The following is a 24226-nucleotide window of genomic DNA, read 5'->3' on the forward strand; positions in this document are numbered from 1 at the left end:
TTTAGCTCTGCAGCCTACTCCCCGCTGGGGTCTGCCCCTTGGGCACGTCAAAGCTTCAGACCTGACAAATCACACACAGATGAAGCTGTACAGTTTTTTAAACAGTTTCATCAGTAACGTGGGGTTTTGTTTTTTTTTTTTCCTTTACACTATACTTTTTTTTTTTCCCCCTTCCACTGGAGTTTATTCTCTGAATTGCAATATCCTGAAGACTGATTTCCATATGGAAAATTCCCTTGCACAGGCGAGTTGTAAAATAGAAATGGCGTTGTACAGTACGTGCCACTCACAGCCTCCCAGAAACTGAAAGTACTGCAGATCCTTTTAATTAGTAACAAGCTATAGCTCCTTGTCTAATAACTGTAATCGTATTGTTAACATCTATTTGCACAGAAGAGCCTAAAACTATAAAGGCTGATAAATATTCAAAATTTATCGTCCATACTACGAACCCGTTAGTTATCCAGGATTGCTGTTAGTTGTTCACAGGAATAAACTTCTGTCATCCTTGGGATTACTCAGATGAGTAAATGTTCATCGGTGTCAAGAAATGACGCTGTGCTTTAGCAGCAATCCTTATGGGACTTGGGAAATTTTAAGTGGGTGTATATGTGTATATATATAATTAGCTTCACAACTATATGCAGGGCTTTCACCACCTACATTCATGCACAGACACCCCCCCCCCGCCAATGTATATGTCGCTGCACAAAAACCGGTTTGAAGTGTATAACGCAGCTTGCAGGTGAAAACACATTTTCTAACATTCTTAACTGTAGACTGCTATCTGTATTTTAGCATTTTGTGAAATTAATGGTGCAACACCATTTCCTGTTTAATTGATGAAGTTAAAATGCTTGGCTGCTAATGAGTGTATTAGCAAACAATATACCCTTAACAAGCTTAAGCAGCTCAGGATTTTAAAAAGCAGCTTACTGTCCTCCTCATTTTTATAAGACAAAATGTACTGCCTTCTACAAATTGCTTGATCGACTGATGAAGTACTATAATTATAGTTGTATTGCAGTTTTGACAAAGCCACAATAATAGATTGTAGTTTAGTCCCCACTCTAGACACACAACTCTTTACATTACAAAACCCAGTTTTACTGGTCTAATTCTTACTGAGAACAAAAGGCACCTGGAGGTGTTAACTATATACTAAAAGAAAACTTGGAATCTAGGAAATAATAATATTGAAGCATGACTTTTCTTCTCACAGTTAGTTCATTGGGAATGGTATCTAATGAAGAGTTGTCTAAAGGCTTGCTTGTTTGGAACTAATTAAAGACAGATATCCTAAATAGAAAAAGGATCATGGGAATTACATTAGGTGTCTGGAGACTTGTTATTCTTTTGGTACTCTGAGTAGATTGTGGAAGTTGTTAGGGATTCAAGAAATAAGGCAAGCTAATAAAAAGTTCTATTTTTCTGGTTATTGGCCAACTATTGTATTTTTGTTTGCAATAAGATTTGTGCCAACAGGCTAGGGGCTTGAATAAAACATTTAAACATTTGTGCATTAACACATTATGGTGAAAAGAGAGTCTTGTGCTTTCACTCAGTGCATTTCAGCCTTCAATTAATGTGAAAGCACTACAATGCCTATGCAACTTCTCTTGCCTAGTGGTGCACCATTTATCATTGCAGTTTTACATTGACCTTGACACCCACTTCATTAGAATAAAGATTGTCTACCATTTAGGTTACATTGTTCCTCTGCACAGAGACCCCATGCAAATTTCTGTTCAGATAGAAGAGCTGTGAGCCTGTCAGAGGTCATCTGCATTAAATGATTGCAGCTATTTTCCAACTGCTTCTTTTCATTCTACTCAATTCAGGCTAGGAGGATCAATCAAGCCCTCTGCCTGAAACAGTGGGACTGCTGGGAATATAACTGTTTTTGGTAGTAGTGGATATGCCCTAAACAGTATTAAATATTTAATATAAATTCATTAAAGGGCATACAAAGTCTTCAAAAAGATATTACATTTATAGTAAAATTTAAAGGGTTGGGATCACCTTCCTTAAAAAAAGGCAGAACAATGGGTACCGACTGCATAATTTTTTAATGTAGGCAAAATTTAGTTCATGAAGTTACTTAATATTTCTTTTAATGTGTTTATTTCTCTAGCTGCCACAGAAAGGAATGCGTAGCAGAAGTGTAATCCGCATTTGCTACTTTCTGAAACAAAAAAGCAAGATGTCTGCAGGGTTTTAAGACAAAAGTGCTAAGATTTGTTTTGTTTTGCAGGCATGCACCCATACGCACACGCACTCTCACACAAATACATATTGTACTATTGTGCTTATTTGTAGGGGAAAAAAGCAAATGGAAATAAGTTAGCGCTCTCCTTCTTGAGTTTTCTGAGTGATATAATTGGAATTAAATTATTAATGGGAGATACTTAAAAAAGATTGTTTTATGATCTTCTATTAGAGAATTTGCAATTCATTTTAATATTTGTAGTTTGATTTATATCAAAGATAATGCAATCTATGTCCAATTAACAATACATAGCCAATGTAATATGATTTCCAGATCATGCAAATGGAATAAGCTAGAAGAGGAAAAACTGATTCTTAACCTCAGATGTAATTTGCTGTTTGAGTTCTGGCAATTTTAAATGACATTGCACTTTTTAATTTTTCCAAAGGCTCAGCAGCAAATTTATCCCAATCAAGAAAGCCTATTATTAATTTACAAGGACAATTGTAGGAGTCTTTATAATTTCCCTGTGCAATTATTTGCCATAAATTGCTAATAGTGAAATACACGAAGTTTGCAAGAAACAGCAACTGCTATTTATCTAGACAGATCACTCAGCCCAGATCTTGAATGTTGTCCAGAGGTTCTAGTGCTATTGACAGCGTAAGAAATATAACCAAGCTTCTGGACGGTTTCTAAAACGTTTCACACTGATAGTACCAAAAAGGTAGAAGCATTAAGAGCTATTGTGAAGGGTAGGCTGGCCTCTAGCAGATTCCTTCACTTTGCTTGTATACAGCTGAGCTTTGGACCCTGGACTTTGGAATAAAAAGACTCTTTGTTCATCACTGAATGGCATTAGGCATGGGCTTCCTAAGGGGCCACCATGAAGCCTAGCATGAAGAGTGCAAACATTATCCAGAAAGCAAAGTGAGAATGTGTGTGAAGAGATGATGGACAAATATTGCTATATGTGCATTGCTATACGTTTATATATATTTATATTACGTATTTGGTCAATTTGCTTGCAGAGTATTCTTTACTCCGTGTTATGCATGCAGTAGATTTTGCAAATGTGTGCCAACGCTGCCTATGCATGCACATACAGGCACTGAACGTGTGTGTGTATGTATTTGTGTCTGCAGCAGTTGAAACATCCCGAAAGGCAAGTTTTTAAAATTTAAAGATCCAATCCAGGTAAAACTAAAATTGCAGGTCACTCAGTCCTGATCTCAGTTGTGTCTCATACAGTGCCATTTGACTGAAGGTACTTTGTTAGTATGTGAATGATGGAATGCAGAACATCTACAAATAGCACACCCTTATTCCAATAATGGAGAAAGTTCACTGGCTTAATTCTTCTGTACTTCGTAGCCATAGCTCCACTGTGTGTTCAGTATGTCTAGTCTCTTTTCACTATAACCAACAGAAGCACCATACAAAAGTCTTACAATGGATGTCTTAATCTCTCTGTGTGCTTTTAGAGCATTATTTTGAATTCCATCATGCAGGCTTTTTTTTTCTTTCCTCTTCTGAAGTTTTATTACAACAACAGAATTCCCAGGGAGCTTTAGGGGCAAGGTTCGCATAATATTGCCCTAAAGTTTTGCTGGAGGGGTGGAATCCGCACCCCAGTCCTGATCATCTTTTTGTGGTGTTTCTCTTTCTGGAAGATGCAGTGCGCAGTCTTACAGAGTTGTTAACTGTGTACAGATTTTTTTATTGTTTACCAGACAGTGCACATCTACGAACCTTTCATGATGATTTCTTTCTCTGACCTCTCAGTGACTAGGCATCTTGTTCCTTAACACTGAGGGAGGCTGAAAAATGCTTGAGTTGCTCAATGTGTGCCTTCTATACCAGTTTCAAAATGGCTTATTCTTCTGGTTTCCATGGTGACAATTAACACTGTTACAAGGCATTGTTCCAGTCTCCATTTGGGCAGAATTTTCGGGTGTGATTTTTCACACAAAAAATGTTTTATATAATATTTTAAAGAAAAAAAAAGGGGGAAAAAAAAAAAGGCACAGTTTAGTATAAAGTGTCAAAAAATGTGTCTCAATCAAGCCTGCCTGGATTTCTTAGAATATTTTTATCAGGGGAGGTAAGGTTTTAACTTGCTTTGTTTTGGAATTCAACTTCTCGTGGTTTAAATATTTTTGCCAAACTTATTCACAGATAAATGCTACTGCCTTTTTTAAAATTCCACTATTTGTCCTTTGAGAAATATTGATCGTATTGAGTGAGAAGGAATAAAAAGTCAAAATTCTTTAACTTACATAACAATGTTTTGGATTTCTTTTGAGTGGCTTCAGGAACACAAAACCAGCCATGCATGCACACAGCTAATCATGCTGTAAATATTTTGCAGTTTTTCCAGTATGTTGTTGTTTGGGTTTTTTTCCCCAGTTTTTTAATATGACAGGTGTTGTGGGAAATTACTTATTTATTTATTATTGTGGCTGTTGTGAGAAACCTGTGACTTTAACTTTCTTAATCTCATTTTTGGCTATTAAACAGTAATCTATATCATAGCATCCACAGACTGTCACAATGGAGCAGCCTTTGCTCACTTAGAGCTGAGGAAAGAATGAATCTGAAGATTAAATTATCTTCTCACCACAGGATTAAGTAGTCCTACAGACTAGGGTTGTGCAGCACTGATGGAGCTGGTAGCTAATTTTTCCATGCAACTGCTTAAAGTGTAGGTGTTTAATGGATTAAAAAATAGCATTAGCAATAGCATCTCTTGCTATCAGTTCTCAAACTGTACCTCCTGTACATTAAGCTCTTCCCTTAACTTAAAATACACACTGCATGTTAAATATCCAGGAGTGAAACAATACTGACTCTCAGTCACATACCAATACATCTAATAATGAACTGAATTCTTCCATCTTTTACAGTTACAGTATAATGCATTTTCTATCAATCAGCACTTTCATCATGCTTGTTTATACAGTAGGTTACACGGTGACAAAGACAGAGTGTGTACATAAAATCTAGCTTATTTATTTTTTAATGTAATAACCTTTTATAAAATCTGTCACACTACTTGGATTATGCTGCACTGAATTATTTTATCTAGTCCAAAATTAAATGAAACGTCTTCTGTTTCTATGTTAACAAGAGCATTGTAGTTACGAAACATGCGATGTATTTTATTTCTTCATCAGTCCTGCACTGTCCGGGAACATACCCAGCCCCAGTCCAGGCAGCGGCAACTGCCAGCCTGGAACAGGTGATGAGTAGTAACTAGCTGTGCCTGCACCAGTGTCACACAGCTAGAGGACTCCCTCAGTCTATTAATTCACTTGACAAAAGCAAGGGAGTCGCACGAACTGGATTTCAGTGCCTAGCAAATTGGACTCTGGATTCCCCTTGATATTACATGTACTTATGGAAATAATTATGCAAATCCTTTTCAGCTATATCATCTTTAAATAGAAATCAGATTACATAAAGAAGATTGTAATCTCCTCCAGTAACCATTCTAGCTGAAAAGGCAATAATACAGGACCAAGTAGCATACTTGTTGAACATTTTAGTCCAATGAAATGGTGTTGCCTCTTGGCGGATCCAGTTCCCTAGTGCCAAACCTGGTTGATACGTCCTGTTGTACATTTCTAAAACCTTAGCCGCAGTACACCAAGTATCAAAAGGCAAGTTCTTTATAAACAATTCCTTGTTTTTTACTATGCATATTCATGTAATTTTGGATACGCAGACACCTGATCAGTGTTCATTAATAATGAGAAATGGTTTAAATCACCTCATTTAAAACATTTGCTCTATGATCCACAAATGACTAATATTTGCTGAAGTTTACATAATACAAATGATGTGCATGTGTTGTGTAAATGAGAGATTAAAATATGAAACTAACAATATGCAAACATATGCATGGAAATGCTGAGGACCTGTTAGCTGAAACAGTGATTTCACACCGTTATTATTTTCTTTAAGCTGTCTCCAATTGTATTTTTGCTTTGTTTTCCTACAGAGCATGTTCTTGGATCTGGCAAAGGCACCCATGTTTTAAACATTCCTTATTCTAGTCTAATTTTTTATACTTAGCCTAGTTATTAACATTTTCAGTATGAGCTGCTATAGCAGTTTTCTTGGCTGAATTTAAAGCAAAGAAAGCTTAATGTTTAGGATCCAATTTGCTAATAGCTATGCATAATTTATGTATGTCTTGTAAACACCTTTGTAAGAATATGTGCAGAACTCTCCTCTTTCAGTAAAAGGTGCATTTTTGGCTGTATCAGAAGTTCTATTTCTATGAGTGTTTTATACATAGAAGGGAGAGGGAATTAGCTTAACTATATGTAGGGTATGTATATGAGTGGATGCCTGTGTGTTGAATTTTATTTTTTTATTTACTGTACCAGCTACTAAAACATAATTAATCACTACCGTAACTATTATATTTAATACTTAATTCAGGGTTTTGGAGAGTACAGGTTTTAAAGAGATTTATTTGCCAATGCGTCTGTAGATTAGAATACATTTTTATAGAGTGTATAAGTAATATACAGCTAAAATATTCAGAAAGTCATATTAAAGTAATTTTGAAAGAAGCTTCTGTTTTTATTCCTGTTTTCTCTGTCCTTTTTTTTTTTTAACAATAAATAACAGTGCAGGAAATAAAAGGTAGTTTCAGCTTGAAGAAACTATTGGACTGTAAGAGCATTGTGGCTGTTCTCGTTTGTGTGCCATTTCACTGCTCCTGTTGGTTGATGCAATAAAAATCAAGTTACTGGTATTGTGTTCTAAGGGAGTTATGTCTAATTGTTTTTCTAAGGTGAAACTCTCACGTTTTCACGTGTAATAGGATTTCAGGCCCATATATGAGACAGAATCCACAATGAGAGAGAGAAGAAATAAACTGTACAGGAAACATAATTATGAAATTATTTCCTTGTTGGTTTTTTTTTTTCAACGGAGAGCCTCAGTGTTACTTGCTGAAGTAGCATATTTGAAAAATAAGATACCACTGACTCGAATGAGACAAAGGCAGATCAAGCTTCAGATGAGTGTTAGTGAATATTACTGTACAAGTGAATATTGTGCGTGACTGAATATTGCTATACGTAATCAATTGCTAACTGCCTGCATAGATACGTCACCCAGAAGGCTACGTGCTTAGTACCTGAATCTCTTATGATATGATGTGAGAAGGTTATGTGCTTAAAAAAAAATAAAATTAAAAAATGGCATAGTAAGCATGATCATAACCGGGCATAGAATTAAAGTTTAATTTTTTGTAGAGAAAACTCTTTACAGTAGCTAATATTATCTATTTCTTTTCATTTTAGAGATACAGTGTAGAAATGTCAATCAGGCACCCAAAAAGGATGGAACTGCTTAGTAAGGTTGAAGCTCTGAAGAAAAGTGGTGTTTTACTACCAAATGATCTCCTTGAAAAAGTGGATTCAATTAATGAAAAATGGGAACTGCTTGGGGTATTTGCATTTTTATTACTGTTTGTGGGTTATGTGTACATTTTTGTGTGTTGAAGTACGCTGTCTGTCTGATTTCTAATTTGAGGCACAAATATCTCTCTCTTTCAATTCACCACGTACATTTCAAACAAGCTACTCATGCTATTATAAAAACTCCATAGTATTTTCCTCTTCTGTTGATTTTTTTTTATTCCATGCTTGTCTCCTGTCTGACTTTAATAATTTTAGTTCTTTAATACATAAAAAATGTAAGTAAAATATGCCATGTATTACGGGTATGCACCAAGTCAACTATAATGCAGTATATCTGATATACACTGACTGTCATGCTTGAGTGAATGTTAATAGAATTTATTCTGAAGGTACATGTTAGAGACATCTACTGTTTAACTATTTACTATACCCTTAAGATGAAAAGTGGGGTTGTCGCTGCATATTTCAGGTCACACTGATGGCTCAAAAACAAATATGCAGATTCAGTACAAATCTGAATACCTGAAGCTAAGAATACAGCCAGGATATGTTTCATGCTGCTGTATTCAGCTCACTTTTGACAAAAGCCAAAAAAGTTTCATGTAATTCATTTCACGCTATGATGGGCTGGGTCTCAGCCAAAGAGTGAGATACAAGAATCTGGCAAAAAAAGCAATATAGTGATTCTGTTACCCAGAGACCAGTGATGGCACCGTGCAGGAGACACTATTGTCCTATTGTTGTAAAACAGCTGAGAGAGAGAGAGGTCAAACTATATATTTTTCCATCCACTTCTTTCCTTAATTGCCTTCACTTCAAATCAAGGGTAAGATAAATTTATAAATTACTTTAAATGATTAATTATAGATGTGTGATATTAGCAATACAGTTACATTGCATAATTTTGCATGCTATTATCTTAGTTTAAAAAACATTTTTAATATATTACGAGTAAGCTATACATGCAACCTGCCAACAGCATTTTAAATACTGACTTGTGTCACTTTAGCTTATTTGGTAATGCAATAGCCATTTTACAGAAGGTGGGGCTTTTTTAGTTCAGCACAGTTGTTTCTAATCGCTTGATTCTCTAAATGTGCAAATTGTCAGAAAATGTTAAAAGTTGCCTTATGACTAGTGAGCTTATTACTTTTTAATTTTAATCTGCCGTATCACCACAAGCATTTTAAAACTATTTGAACATTAATAAATTTACTGGTAAAAATGGGACTTATTAACCTATTCTTTTACATCTGATCATGACAACTTGTATTTTTAAAATAATTTCAGTTGTAAGCCTTACATTTATGACTTTCAATGTATTTAATTAGGTTAATTCAGTGGCACCGATTAGAGCTGGTAGGATATAAAACTATGAGATAAGTAACTGATCATAATTCTAAAAATCTAGAAAAACTCTGTCTTAAAAAAAATTGAAGCCCTCTACTTCTCAGTATGCTAAAATCAAAATATAAATCTGGATTAAGTTTTGCCATTAATTTCAGCATGTACAGAAAAATATAACTATTATAGTTTTCCTGCTAAATGCAATTTCATGAATAATAAGCAGAGTTTGATAGAGTTTTGTTTAATTTAATAAAAACCTCTGCAGAAACTAACGGCACTAGGCATACTGTTTTAATTGGCATGATTACGTTTTAATTGGCATGAAAAAAATTAAAGACAAGGATTTTAACTTCTAACAATGGTAAAATAGAGGGATATGGTTTTTAATATTACTTTCATCTAAGGTGAACAGTGTGGAATGGAAATACATTAGAATGAAATGTCAGTGGTGCGTACAGTTTAATCTGTGAAATTTTGTCCCCTGTGCTGAATATTACTCTGTCTCAATTGCATATTAAACAACCCTATCAAGGCAGGCATTGGCATCTGCTGTGCTGACACAAATTGTGAATTAAATGAAATTGATGTCCTCTGTCGTATATTTATGAAGACGGACCATTCTCTGAAGTATTCTGTTTATGAAGAATTTATGATTGCAAACTGTTCCAGAACAAAAAAGTGGCAATAAATTCTTTTTTGTGACCCTACCCTCCAAGGGCATTGATTTCACCTCCTGCTGCTACTTTTGTTACAGCATAAAAACAATAGCTAGCACTGGATTCCACTGAGGGTCTTCAAATTATCAATATTTGCACCATGAAAATAGAAGGGTGTTGCCAAGAAAGCATGTTTTTCAGTTATGATCTCCTAAAGATGTTATTTACAGAACGCCACATAGTAGATTAATGTCTGTTGGTCTAATTTTATTTGTTATTTAAAGCTTATTTTTGGAAGCCAACTTCATTGTTATAAATTATATTCCAGTAACTTTCTAAAGCATGTATTTTCAACAGACAGCCATACTGGGTCACCTAAAACTGTATCTTCACGTTACAACAATTAACCACTGCTAATTATCAGTTTAAAAGGTTATTGGATGTGATTGTCAGTGTACATTCAATATTCTACAATCAGTAACACAGATCTAGTGCTTATAATAAGTGTCAGCCTGACAGCCTCTTATAGGTCAGATAAAATACTACTTGGCATAGAAGCAGCAGGCAACAGCGTATCTCCCTTGTGATGTTAAAGGATTGCCTTTCAAAATGCTGAAAAAGAAGGTAACTTTCTATCCCTGGCCTCTTCAGAATATTCATTATGCTCACAGCGTCCACTATCAAAATGTTATTCAGTGGTTCTTTTATTAGAAATACTACTTTGAAAAGCTGTAGTAAATTAGTTTCATTAGCGATCAGAGGTGAATGTTTATTCTGGTCCATTATTTTTAAAGTAGATGCTTAACATGGAGAACTTAAATCCGAATTTAGTTGCCTAAATAATTGGCCTGATGTTCAGGAACATTGAGGCTTTGCAATTTCTAGCTTATTGGCGTCTGAATGAGTTCATCCACTTCTAAAAGCAAACCAGCTGTTTTGTGACCTAACTGCTCCTGCGTACAACCTCAGGGCTACAAGTTTGGAAACTATGACCTGACAGTTCATACCTCAAAAAATATTTCAGTATTTCAGTGTTTCCCCAAAAACTTAGACGGTGCGTTGGATAAGAGTTTGGTGAACTCAGTGCTTGTCATATTTTCTGTTGCTGCCTAGAAACCAGTAACTCTCATGGTCATAAGCGTTTAAAGCCACAGACAAATTCTGTAGAGTAACTACTTTAAAAAGTTATGTACCATTTTGTCTCCTCTGTCCATAGTTGCTCTTAATAAACATTGATTTATCATGCTTCCAGCAAAGTCAGTGACCCAGAGAGAACAGCATAAGTGAGAAACAAGGATACAGAAAATGAAATTGATTGGAACAAGGAAACAAAGAATGAAATTGATTGATATTAGTAGTAATTATTAAAAAACCCTCATCTCTAGTCATCTAACAGATGCTTCTTGTTGCACATTAACCTGTATATGTTTTGGTACATAAGACTAATCTATGTTTTCTTTATCTGATGCATTAGAAAACCCTAGGAGAGAAGATCCAAGACACAATGGTAGGGCACAGTGGGTTAGGTCCACGTGACCTGCTCTCGCCTGAAAGCGGCAGCCTGGTAAGGCAGCTGGAGGTCAGGATCAAAGAGCTGAAAGGGTGGCTGAGAGATACAGAGCTTTTCATCTTCAATTCCTGTCTGAGACAAGAAAATGAAGGAACAATGAATGCTGAGAAACAACTGCAGTATTTTAAGGTAATAAAAAAACAATCATAGTTTTCATAGAGAGACTCCTCTTCATTGTAGGATAAAATATTTATCTTATACATAACATAATGCAATGCATGTACATATGTAATCATATATTCATATTTTCACCTTCATTTATGTACTATGTGTTCATTCATGTTGATTTTATTGAATCTTTACAGTAATACTTATTCTTTAGACTTTTTGCAAAAGAGAGCTTTAGAGGGCTAATCACACCGCAGTTGGAAAAGCAATAGTATTCTTTCATTCTGCTTCACTATAAAGCTGAGTTTTGTCATGAAAAACTTCACTCTGAATTTCGCTCCCTACATCAGTTAAATGAATTAATGTGTTGTGTGACCGTCAGTTTAATAGCCTATTTCTCTGCACATATGAGTAAAGAGTAGCCTATTTGAGGTCACATTTACAGAGATATAAGTTTAACATACATGAGAAAACATTCAAGTTTGTGCTGAATAGATATCTGGAAAAAGACATATACACTATGAGATTTGCATTAATCTAGGCCACATCTTAAGCCTAAGCCTGAAGATATACAGAAAGGAAGAAAAAGAATTGTAGTCATAATGGTATATTCAGATGGAGAAGCTCGTTCAACTGAAGGCCAGCATTCAGCTTTGCAACTGACTTAACAGAGGTTGTATGTTTTGTTCCATTCCCCAAAAGTGTGGAACTGTTTAGGAAAGAGGGCTATTAAGTTAGCGAACAAACCTGGTAGAACCATGCGATTTTCTTCTGTTCATAGCTATCACTTCCAAATAAAACCTCACCTGAGTCATCATTACAGGTCACTTTACTCTGCAAGTGATCTTTGACCAAAGAATAAGAAAGGAATCACGAGTAATTGTTGAGCTTTAGAGGTAAAGAGGTTTTTCTCTTCCACTAGTACATCAGGGTGTCTAGGGCAACAGCACTCTTAAGGTGATGGACAATTTATTAAATACTCACCTCAAAGGGCATGTTGCAAACACTTCTGAACATACTTTTTTATACAAGCGTTCAAGAAAACAACAGCAGAAAAATGTCTGTCTTCCCAATTAGTCATTCCTTAACTCTCCTTTTTCCAATCATGAGGATTAGTGAGAAGGTTGTGTCAATGTAGGTAAAGTTGATAGGGTTTTTTCCAGGTTCCTGAGCATGTCCATTTGAATGCAATTTTAAGTTTTCTTATGACATCTATTTTTTTTTTTTTTAATGATTTGTGGTCTTCTGCTAATGGGGAAAAAAATCATGCTAATTCTGTTTGTTCTATCAGCAAACTTCGAAGCTAGTGATTATGAAGGACTGTTTATAGACCTGCAGAACTTCACAGCAATAGATCCATGTTTTCCACAGGAAATGCTGAATGCTTTTTATTTCTGTGGAAAATTATGGCATTTATTTAAGTGCATAACTATGGATTTAAAAATCTAATTTCAGACAAACTAGTTTTTAAATATACATTTTTATATATATGGCTAAGACTTTTATACATATATATGAACAGAAATACCATAGCAATGTTACTTACGTATTTGGAACGTGCATAAATCTCTCAAATGAAATCTTTTAATATATATATGACATGATGTCATGCCAAGAGCTCTAGAGATGTTAGACAGATGTACCACCCACCATGATGTAACCAGAGTATTTCATTACTCGGTTGATTATCTATTAATTACATAAATAATACATTAATTATTTTCAAAATGGTAGCCATTAGAGTATAAAAAATAATTACCTATCAAATATGGTGAGAGCACATCACTTTGTCATATATATTAAACCGTCTTTGTCTCATTAAATCTGAAATCCACTATAAGTAAGTTTTCCATTCTTCACTGATCTCCTGGGGAAGTGTATAAAAGAGAAAATGGTTATAATTAACAATACTGCAATGTATAATACATATATTTGAGAAAGAACATTTAGAACATTTTCAAAAACATTAGCTATGCCACTAGTAGGAAACCTGCTGGGGTTTAGTTTGACTTACTTTCCACTTAACTTAAGAGTTTAACCTTATTACTACTTTCACTGTGGTAAGTGAATCATTGTTTCTTAATGGAAATCTATTGTGCTGCACCGTCCCAATTATACACATAGCCACTGTACACAGAGAAACATTCTTAATAAAATAAACTCAACAATGCTGTTGATTTTCATTCCATAATGTTATGTTTTAAATTACACTTATGCCTTAGGAAAAACAGTTCTTTCATTTTTCAGGTGTTTTCCTTTCATTTTGCATTTGGAGGATGAATTGGATGTATAGTTCACATGCAGTTGGGACCCAAGATGAGAACAATGTGGTGGGAGGAGGGGTTGTTAAATTCACTAGTAGGAAATTATTTTGACTTCTTTGTTTTCTTTTATAAAAAATCATGCCATATTAATTTGAGTGTTCTTTTTATTAAAGAATGTACTACTGCATTACTTTTCTTTTGGGATATTGCTGTGCAGTAATAATACTTAGCATTTCTATAGTACATGCTGTACAAATATTAATGAACTAAGCCCCACTAAACCTTTAAGGTAGGTAGTATTATCCCCTTTTTAGAAATGAGGGAAATAAAATGCACGGAGATTAAGTGACTTTTCCAGGTTTTCACAGAAAGTCAATGGCTCTGTTAGAGTAGAACCCAGCTACAGTGACCTTAATCTTTGGCACTAACCATGAGGCAGCCCTTCCTTCCTTCCTCTAGGTTACTTCTCAGTATATTCCATTTTCATACGTGATGAAAAGAGACTGCTTCCTTGCGTTTACCACTGTATCTTGTTTATATTCAAAGTTCAAATCCTGCTGAGTATGTTTGGCTGATTTTTTTCCATTATTATTAGCATATTTAGATATTAGAATGACTAGAATATTATTAGTTAACATCATTACCCAGCTTATGTAAGGTCCTGTATTTCATGGGTTTGTGGAAACTATGTGGTATACTTTGGTCAGCCCAGTGATCTCTGCAATGCATCATGCAGCCTGTCTGCAGAGCCATTTTGTTACTCATTCCACCAGCTTTCACTGCTCCTGGCTGCCTCACACATTTTCATATTTAGTTACGAAGGAGAGGCACGAACTTTGCTTCAGTCTATAGTGACACTTGCTGGCCATTCCACAGCAGCATTAAGTGAGCTTCCAAGTGTAGCCTAACCTGGGCTCCTGTCGAGAAGGGGGAAAGAATGAACACAAATTGCCCAGCTGTAAAGGGGGAAGCGTGGGTGTCTTACTCCTGGTTTGTTTTCTTCTGTTACAACATGAAAAACTCATGAATCTGGACTAAGAAAATCAAGAGAGCGACTTAAAATTCATGAGATCTTCATAACTGCGAACATACATTTATTTTATTTATTCATCCTTTTTATTTCTGTTCTGCCTTTTGAGTCCCTCGAGTTCATGTTTTCTAGCTTTTCACTGAAACAATGAGGACCAGAACCAGAAACATACTTTTTAAATAAAATACAAGATTCTCAGGTAAACACATAATTCTAGCAGTGGAAAGACCTAATGTCATGAGACTAATAATTGGCACAGCTGATTTCCTAACCTTATGATGTATGACAATTTTGTGGGTCAGGAGAGATTTGGAGCAGGAAAGAATGAGGAGCAATAATAAAAAGAATCCACATTCTTTCAGGAAAGTTTTAGTGAATTTCATTTTAGTAAGGTCTAGCCAGAAATTTGTGTGCTTGTTGGCTTGTAAGTAGAAGTGTTCTGCCACATTTTCTTTTATGTGTCTGGGACTTCAAATAGCATGCTGTTTTCTCTGCAAAATGCCCTCCAAAAGACAGCAAGGGAGCCTAAATAATTAGTCATATATTTCTGTCACTTGCAATAAAACTTATGACTTTAAGTGTTCAGTATAGAGACATGACCCATCACATCAAAAAGGTAGTTGTTATGGCTTTCGCTCACAGACCAGCTACTCAAGAACAAGTGTACACTTACAAGTATCTGTCCATATCAGAATACCTTCTCAATCACATAGAACTGGGAAAGCTTCTATGGCTTTTGGTAGCAAGTTTTATAAAGGATCCTGGTTTGGAGGGGGAACAGGATTTTCCTGTTCAGAACAGGATTTTAGCAGAGGTTTTCTGCTAAATGGTGTTCTTTGGCAACAATAATGTTGTGTTTTCTGATCTGGTTTTATTTGAAACAATAAGCAACATGCTATATATATTGTCATATCTGTCTCCTAAATCTGTATTTGGCCCTTTAAAAAAGAGAGACCTGATTTTCAGCAATACTGAAACCTTGTGGTTCTCATTGACTTTAGTCAAGGTATTCATTAAAGAAATCAGACTGTTTATTCATACCAAAAAATGTTGGAATCAGAATCATAGAATGGTTTGCGTTGGAAAAAAGATCTGGGTTGGACCTTAAAGATCATCTAGTTCCAAACCCCCTACCATGGGCAGGGACACTTTTCACTAGACCAGGTTGCTTAAACCCCCATCCAGCCTGGCCTTGGACGCTTGTAGGGATAGGACATCCACAACCTCTCTGGGCAACCTGTTCCAGTACCTCACTACCCTCACAGTGAAGATGTCCTTCCTTACATCTAATCTAAACCTACCCTCTCTCAGTTTAAAGCCTTTATCCCTTGTCCTATCACTACACGCCCTTGTAAAAAGTCCCTCTCTGGCTTTCTTGTAGGCCCACTTTAGGTACTGGAAGGCTGCTATAAGGTCTCCCCAGAGCCTTCTCTTCTCCAGGCTGATCAATCCCAACTGTCTCAGCCTGTCTTCATAGGAGAGGTGCTCCAGCCCTCTGATTGTCTTCGTGGCCCTCCTCTGGACTTGATCCAGCAGGTCCACGTGCTTCTTATGTTGGGGGCCCCAGAGATGAATGCAGTACTCCAGGTAGGGTCTCACGAGAGCAGAGTAGAGGGGCAGAATCACCTCCCTTGACCTGCTGGTCATGCTTCTTTTGATGCAGCCCAGGGTGATTGGCTTTCTGGGCTGCAAGTGCACATTGCCAAGTCATATTCAGTTTTTCATCCACCAGTACCCCCAAGTCCTTCTCCTCAGGGCTGCTCTCAATCCACTCATTGCCCAGCCTGTATTTGTGCTTGGGATTGCCCCGACCCATGTGCAGGACCTTGCACTTGGCCTTGTGGAACTTCATGAGGTTCACACCAGCCTACCTCTCAAGCCTGTCAAGGTCCCTCTGGATGGCATCCCTCCCCTCCAGCATGTTGACCGCACCACACAGCTTGGTGTCATCAGCAAACTTGCTCAATCCCACTGTCCATGTCGTCGACAAAGATGTTAAACAGTGCTGGTCCCAATACCGACCCCTGAGGAATGCCACTCGTCACTGCTCTCCACTCAGAAATCAAGCCGTTGACTGGAACTCCTTGAGTGTGACCATCCAGCCAAGTCCTTATCTACCAAGTGGTCCATCCATCAAATCCATGTCTCTCCAATTTAGAGACAAGGATGTTGTGTGACACGGTGTCAAATGCTTTGCACAAGTCCAGGTAGATGATGTCCATTGCTCTTCCCTTATCCACCAACGCTGCAACCCCGTCGTAGAAGGCCACCAAATTTGTCAGGCATGATTTGCCCTTAGTGAAGCCATGTTGGCTGTCACCAGTCACCTCCTTATTTTCCATGTGCCCTAGCATAGTTCCCAGGAGGCTCTGCTCCATGATCTTGCTGGGCACAGAGGTGAGACTGACTGGCCTGTAGTTCCCAAGGTCTTGCTTTTTTCCCTTTTTAAAAATGGGGGTTATGTTTCCTCTTTTCCAGTCAGTGGGAACTTCACCAGACTGCCACGACTTCTCAAATATGATGGATAGTGGCTTAGCCACTTCGTCCGCCAGTTCCCTCAGGACCTGCGGATGCATCTCATCAGGTCCCATGGACTTGTGCACCTTCGGGTTCCTTAGATGGTCTCAAACCTGATATTCTCCTACCATGGGCGGTTCTTCATTCTCCCAGTCCCTGCCTTTGCCTTCTGTGACTTGGGCGGTGTGGCTGGAGCACTTGCCAGTGAAGAATGAGGCAAAAAAGTCATTGAGTACCTCAGCCTTCTCCATGTTGCAGGTAACCAGGTCTCCCATTTCCTTCTGGAGAGGGCCCACATTTTCCCTAGTCTTCCTTTTATCACCAATGTACCTATAGAAGCTTTTCTTGTTGCCCTTTATGTCCCTGGCCAGATTTAATTCTATCAGGGCTTTAGCTTTCCTAACCTGATCCCTGGCTGCTTGGACAATTTCTCTGTATTCCTCCCAGGCTACCTGTCCTTGCTGCCACCCTCTGTAGGCTTCCTTTTTGTGTCTGAGTTTGTCCAGGAGCTCCCTGTTCATCCATGCAGGCCTCCTGGCGTTTTTGCCTGACTTCCTCTTTGTTGGGATGCATCGCTCCTGAGGTTGGAGGAGGTGATCCTTGAATATTAACCAGCTTTCTTGGGCCTCTCTTCCCTATAGGCTGTATTCCACGGTACTCTACCAAGCAGATCCCTGAAGAGGCCAAAGTCTGCTCTCCTGAAGTCCAGGGTAGCGAGCTTGCTGTGTGCCCTCCTTGCTGTCCTAAGGATCTTGAACTCCACCATTTCATGGTCACTGCAGCCAAGGCTGCCCTTGAGCTTCACATTCCCCACCAGCCCCTCCTTGTTGATGAGAACAAGGTCCAGCATAGCACCTCTCCTCGTTGGCTCCTCCATTGCTTGGAGAAGGAAGTTATCATCAGTGCATTCCAGGAACCTCCTGGATTGCTTATGCCCTGCTGTGTTGTCCCTCCGACAGATATCGGGGTGGTTCAAGTCCCCTCTGAGGACTAGGGCTTGTGAAGGTGAGGCTGCCTCTATCTGTCCATAGAGGGCCTCATCTGCTTGGTCTTCCTGGTCGGGTGGCCTGTAGCAGACCCCCACTATAATGTCACCTGTCCCTGCCCTCCCTTTAATCCTGACCTGTAAGCTCTCGGTCAGCTCCTCATCCATCCCCAGGCGGAGCTCCATGCACTCCAGCTGGTCATTGACATGGAGGGCGACACCCCCTCCTTGTCTCCCCTGCCTGTCCTTCCTAAAGAGCCTGTATCCTTCCATTCCAACACTCCAGTCATAGGAGCCATCCCACCACGTCTCTGTGATGCCAATAAGATCATAGCCCTGCAGGCATGCGCACGTCTCTAACTCCTTTTGTTTATTCCACATGCTACATGTGTTTGCATAGAGGCATTTAAGCTGAGCCCCCAATGAAGCTGACTTACTGGCTGGAGTGGCTGGAATTCCTTTGTGCTGCTCTTCAGGTGCTCTCCTGCTGATCTGTGAGCATATAAGAGCATTGGGAGCATATAAGATTATGGCCAAACTGAAATCAAAGAAAAGTATTAACTTTGAGTAAAGGTTTGGAGACTCAGAGATTGGAGAAAAGTGCTGGCTGTTCCAACAGGTGCCAGGAATCGCTTTCACTACTGCATTTTGGATCCTTTACAATTTTTGGAATGATGTTCCTGGCAGAGCTGCAATCAAAGAATTACAGAAATTCAATATGCATGTAACAAAAGTATGCAAAACAGTTTCCAATAGAAAGTCCAAAAGAAGTCAAGCAGGATTTAATCCTTTTTATACCTCTAAGATGATAAAAAAAAGCTGTAATAATTTTAATAAATTTCTCAAAAAGAGTGTGACTTCAGAGCCCTAAATCTTTTCACAGATGAAGAAATGTTTACCCAAATTTTGTTTGGATTAAATTTTAACAAACAGGAAGGCATACAGTATTAAAACTTATGAAAACCAGGTAGGGTTCCCAAGTCAAATGTAGCCTGATGCCACTTAACAATGGTTTGAATCAGACTGAATTTACATGACCCACCATCCCAAAACAGCACTTCTGTAGACCATTTGAATGAGAAGCCACCTCATTATAGTAAAGCAGCTCTACATATTTTTTGCCAAAAATGTGGCATTTTGGCCCTAATACAATACGTGGTTTTATAGCTCTAATTTGATTTTAATATACTCAAATATCAATGCTGAATATTATATATATATACACACATGTGCACACACACACGGTACTCAATTACTTAACATACTCAAATGTATATCAAATTTTGATTTAATATACTTATTACTTACTGAAAGAAAGTTCAGTTTGTGTTTCAATAAGCTCTCCCTATTTAAGGCAACACTAATACAATTTACAGTTCCCATTTAGGACTAAATACTCCATCTGAGATAGCAGCTTTCATTCCATCATCCCATTTGGACTGTGAAGCTTGAACTGTGAATTCGCTGAGGTTTTTTTACATTGTAACTTAGTTTTTAATTAATCAAAATCTCAAAATTAATCATAAACACTATCTGGTCGTCTAAAACCATTTTGCCCCACAAAGGCTCCCTTTGCTGGGGGAAAGAAAGGGACACAGAAGATCTAGCCACCAGGGATGGTTAGATCTGACATGCTGCAGGGTTCCACAGAGGTATCATAAAGTATCTGCATGCGGTTCTAATTCAGCAGTGGCAATGGGCTTCTGGACTAAGACTGGGGTGTGGGATGGAGGTTCCTGTAGTAACAGGAAGAACCCTGAGTTCAGCAGAGCTCAGATACAGCAATACACTGGATCCTTTGGTGGAGGAGAGAATAGCCTAGTGCCTATTTTTTAGGCTGCTAATTTATATTTTGCTCCCTTCCTAGCTTTATTTTATGTACTGTCCCCTTATTTCTGGTATACCAAGATGATTACCGTGCAGACAGCATAGCCATATGGTAGAGGTATGTTAAAACAGGCTAGCTTTAGATACCTGCAGTGCAGAGATCTTGTCTGAGCTTCTTTTATAGTAATTGGGGGGGAAAAAGCACTTTTGGGATGCAATTAATCTGTCCTGTTTTAGGCATCTGGCTATGGAGAAGATGCACTGTACCTTAGAATACCTGCTTCTGAATGACTAGCTCAGATGTCGAGTTCTCCATTAGCTCAGATGAATCCCACTCAAGGAATCATCAGGAATGTCTTTAAGACTTGAGGGACTTGAAGATGTTGAGGCAACTGCAATCCCAGCTCAGAAAGATTTACTGCTCATATCTGTGACGTTCTCCCACACTAACTACAGGCTTATTTCTTTTCCAGAAAAGTTGAGCCCGAATTTCTCTCTCAGCCTTCCTGAATGTGCAGTCGGGTGCTTATTTGAACCAGTGCCTTCTTGTTAACTGGAGCTGGTGAGAAGGAGGCAATGGGGCTCTTGTCCCTGTCTTTCTTACTGTACTGGGATGGTCTGCATTTAATTCTCACATCATGAGTAGGCTTGTGAGACTTGAAGTCTGACTCAAGCTGACCAATACAGAAGACACCCTGGCTTACGGGGAAAGCTGTCCCAAACTGGCCATTACAAAGTAAAACTTGCAATTTCATAGTGACAAACAGCTTGCAGTTCCTTTCCCAAACCTTTCGCATCAATGACATCTGCAGACTTTGGGCTATATTTCCCTTCTCAGTCATGGCCTCTTGAAGAGTCAGATGTGTAGAAGTCAAAATAGCTGACTTGGCTTCTTTTGAGAGAACATTCTCAGTTCCATCACTTATTATTGTCATTATCATTGAAGATATAATTGATTTTCTTCTTTTGACCCACCCATATGACTCCTTGAAAATGTGAATGCTTATTGTCCTGCTATTGCCTTGAAGATCTGTTTACTGCAAAAAACAGAATCCTTCTCTTCTGTTACAATCAACCTGGCAAAGGAAAAGGAAAATGAGAAGAAAGCGAAAGATGACAAAAGAAAAAGGGCAAGAAATATTTCCCCCGAAATAAGCCAAATTGACTTACACTAATTTACAGTGAGGATTGGTACTTTGGCTGGCCTCTAAGCTTTATTTCCATTGTTAGTGATAACATATAGAAAAACAAGCACAGTGTGGACTGGAAATATAAGAGAGTTAACAAAAATTCACTGTATTGTCTCCATTAAGGTCCACTTGGTACTACTGCATGTGATTACACAATTTATTTGATTGTTTATAACTGCCCCTTTGGAGCCATAGCATTGCATTTTCAGGTGCAAATCTCTCTGATATTAGTGGATTATTGATTGAACAAGGTTATCTGGAGCCATTAAATCCTACTAACGAGGTTTTTCTTTAATTGGTGGATCATTGACCTAGTAGACTGTTGCCTAATTTTGGTTTCAGTACAGGACAGGTTTCCCAAGTTTCATCTTTGCATGTAAGTTAATAGATCATAGTCCCAATAGGGTATAGTATTATAGACTGTATTAGTACCTTTACTCACACTAAAAATAATTTCATACTGCCAGGAAACCCATTGATTTTAGTAGAATTATTTGCAGGGTAAAGTGTAATTCAGTATGAGTAAGAATATGAGTGTAAAAAGAACAGGCCTTGAGTATACATTCTGAAGTGTTATTGCAATCCTTATCAGGTATATTATGTATCACGAGTATGAGATGTCAGTCAGGAATGGGATTTGCAGACTGGCAACATATTACTAGAGACAGCAGAGCGGCTTAGATTATGCTTGCTGCATAAAGTCAATGGAAAAAAAAAAGATGTATGTGGATTCCTGTCCTTTGCAGGATGATTCCCTTACTGGTCTGTTAGGACAGTGCTGCATTTCTTCACTTCAGAATAAAACTGAAGGCCTGGCCTCTAATCTGATGGATTTTCTGTGCATTTCACCAACGGCTGATGATGCAATGTCATTTGTAGTGCACCACCTTTCCCTTTATCACAGTGACGCTTATTTTCATGTTTTGGGCACAAAAAGAGGAACGTCGTTATGTTCTCTAGTCCAAGCTTTAGTTAAGGAAGGAAAGCCTGTTTCGTGCCCTCTTTGCTTTCATCCTATCTAGTCTTCTTACCCCACTCCTGTTGTCCAGGCAATGGAAGAATGGCAGTTGAAGGTGCAATAATATGGCCTCTAATACCACCATACGCAAACAGCCACCTCACCCACACATTTGGCTTTTGACAACACTTAGCTTTTTGACTGCCATTCGCAGTTCACAGCACATCACCTGCTTCTGTCCTCACCTCTAATTCTAGCCTTCTCATAGCCTTGGGACTAAACTGTGCATGTCAGAGTCATGTCTGCCTAACTTGTACAAGAGGCAAGTTAATGTTAATTTAAAATCTAACGTATTTATGTGAACACTTGCTAAAACTTATTTATGCAAGTAAGATACTGCGGTAGGCTAGCCTACTTCAGATATGAGTGAACCTACCTCATCGCAGTGCTGCCTGACTCTGGTTGATTCTGCTGCAAGTAACTTCTCTTGTTGGGGACTTTTAGTTTTGTCTTGAGCTGAAACCAAAAAATGTGTGTCTGTGTGTATATTTATGATTAAGATATGGCAAAAGAATGAAAATAATGTTTTTATGTTTTAATGACATATCCATTCTGAGGATGTGTTGGTTTTTTGAAATAAGATGAGGAACACCATTTCTAGAAAAGCCTGCTTGTTGTCCTTGTGCATATACAGATACACATGAAAGCATCATAATATATTTTCCTCTGTTTACCCTGGAGCAGCTCAAGCTGTACATTTTTGAATCCAGGCTAAATCTGCTTCACTGACACAAGAAAAAAGCCAAAGGAAATCTCCTTTTCCTTACTCATTACATGTGTTTATTTTCCCTTTCCTATCACCCTGCCTGTCCTGAAGTCTCCAAAAGATTAGTCTAATTTATTTTATGTTCACTGCTTTCCCATAAAAAGGTAATACCAATGCACTGCAGGATGTTTTTTTCCTGTAATTCAGCATAGGGTAAACCCTCACTACATTTCGGAATATACCAGGCCCATTGCACAGGGGCAGCAAAAATGCATGTCTACCATCTGGGGGGGAACTAGATTAAGAAAGGGAGTAAGTACTATATTAACATCTGAACCTCAGCCTGAGGGTTACAGGTATTGATGCAAGGAAGTTTTTCCTTTGAAGCCTCTTATATAGCTCTGAGGCAGGATACAAAGTTTTAACAGTTTTAACTGTTCATCAAAGATGGCTGAAATTCTGATACCTAAAGTTTTTAGGCAATTGGAGGGGGTTTCTTGGTGTCTAATGTGTGATGTATGTTGAGAAACATCTTGATTTCTTTTAAGCTGTAATTCTAAGTGGATTACAACAACTGGAAGTAAAGTTGAGCCTAACTTATGCCTTACTTGATTTTGTGAAGTTTCCACCTGTACCTTAAGTCATTTAATCTCTTGAATTTCCACACGCATCCATTTGAAACTCTGCCCAGTGTGGTGATCTAGCAAAAATTTCAAGTTTCTAATGTTGCTACAGGCAAATGAATTTTTGGGGTAGTGTGGTTCAGGATTCATTCCAAAAGCAAAACATAGCACTGATATTTATCCTACCTGTCTGATGCTTTCTCTGCTTTTATTTTAGCATTTTCTGGGGGCAGAAAAGAAATCCTAGCAAATTGTGTCACTTCTTTCAATATTTCTCCTTTGGATCTTTTTCGCTGGAAAGAGAACTTCTCAGATTGAATGAAAAGAGGGCATGAACTGAAGGCATTTATAAACACAAACAGTGCCAGACTAGAAAAATAGATCCTCCTGCCATCGTGTCTGGCTCCTCTGTCTGAATGACTTGGCTTATCCGCTGGAACCAAGTTAACCCCAACTTTGCAGTGTGTAGTAAATAGCTCTAAAATATTTCAGTGTGAAAAGGAATCTAATTAATCCCCTGTATGAAACATGAGAAAAATAAGGCTTGGAAAACCTATGTTGTATTTCAGTAGGGAAGATGCATTTACATCCAACACAGTTTTTCTTTTATTTTTAAAAGTTACCTTCCTGTAATTGCACACTAGTTTAGACCTAAGCTAGGAGCATCTTAACAATAATGGGCACTTTTTTAACAGATTATTGCCAAAAGTGCATTCTTTATTCCAGGGAGACATT

General features: G+C 37.9%; 1 protein-coding gene across 2 annotated transcripts in view; it reads left to right on the forward strand.

Moving 5' to 3' along the window:
- Window positions 1-24226, forward strand: part of AKAP6 (A-kinase anchoring protein 6) — a 235736-nt gene that overhangs the window by 173318 nt on the left and 38192 nt on the right. For both annotated transcript variants that reach the window (XM_050897696.1, XM_050897697.1), the window contains exons 9-10: window positions 7531-7677; window positions 11128-11352. In XM_050897696.1, coding sequence (XP_050753653.1) covers window positions 7531-7677; window positions 11128-11352 — 372 coding nt within the window. The remainder of the gene's footprint in view (window positions 1-7530; window positions 7678-11127; window positions 11353-24226) is intronic.

The sequence above is a fragment of the Gymnogyps californianus genome, chromosome 5 (assembly GCF_018139145.2).
Source record: "Gymnogyps californianus isolate 813 chromosome 5, ASM1813914v2, whole genome shotgun sequence".
Classification (NCBI taxonomy): domain Eukaryota; kingdom Metazoa; phylum Chordata; class Aves; order Accipitriformes; family Cathartidae; genus Gymnogyps; species Gymnogyps californianus.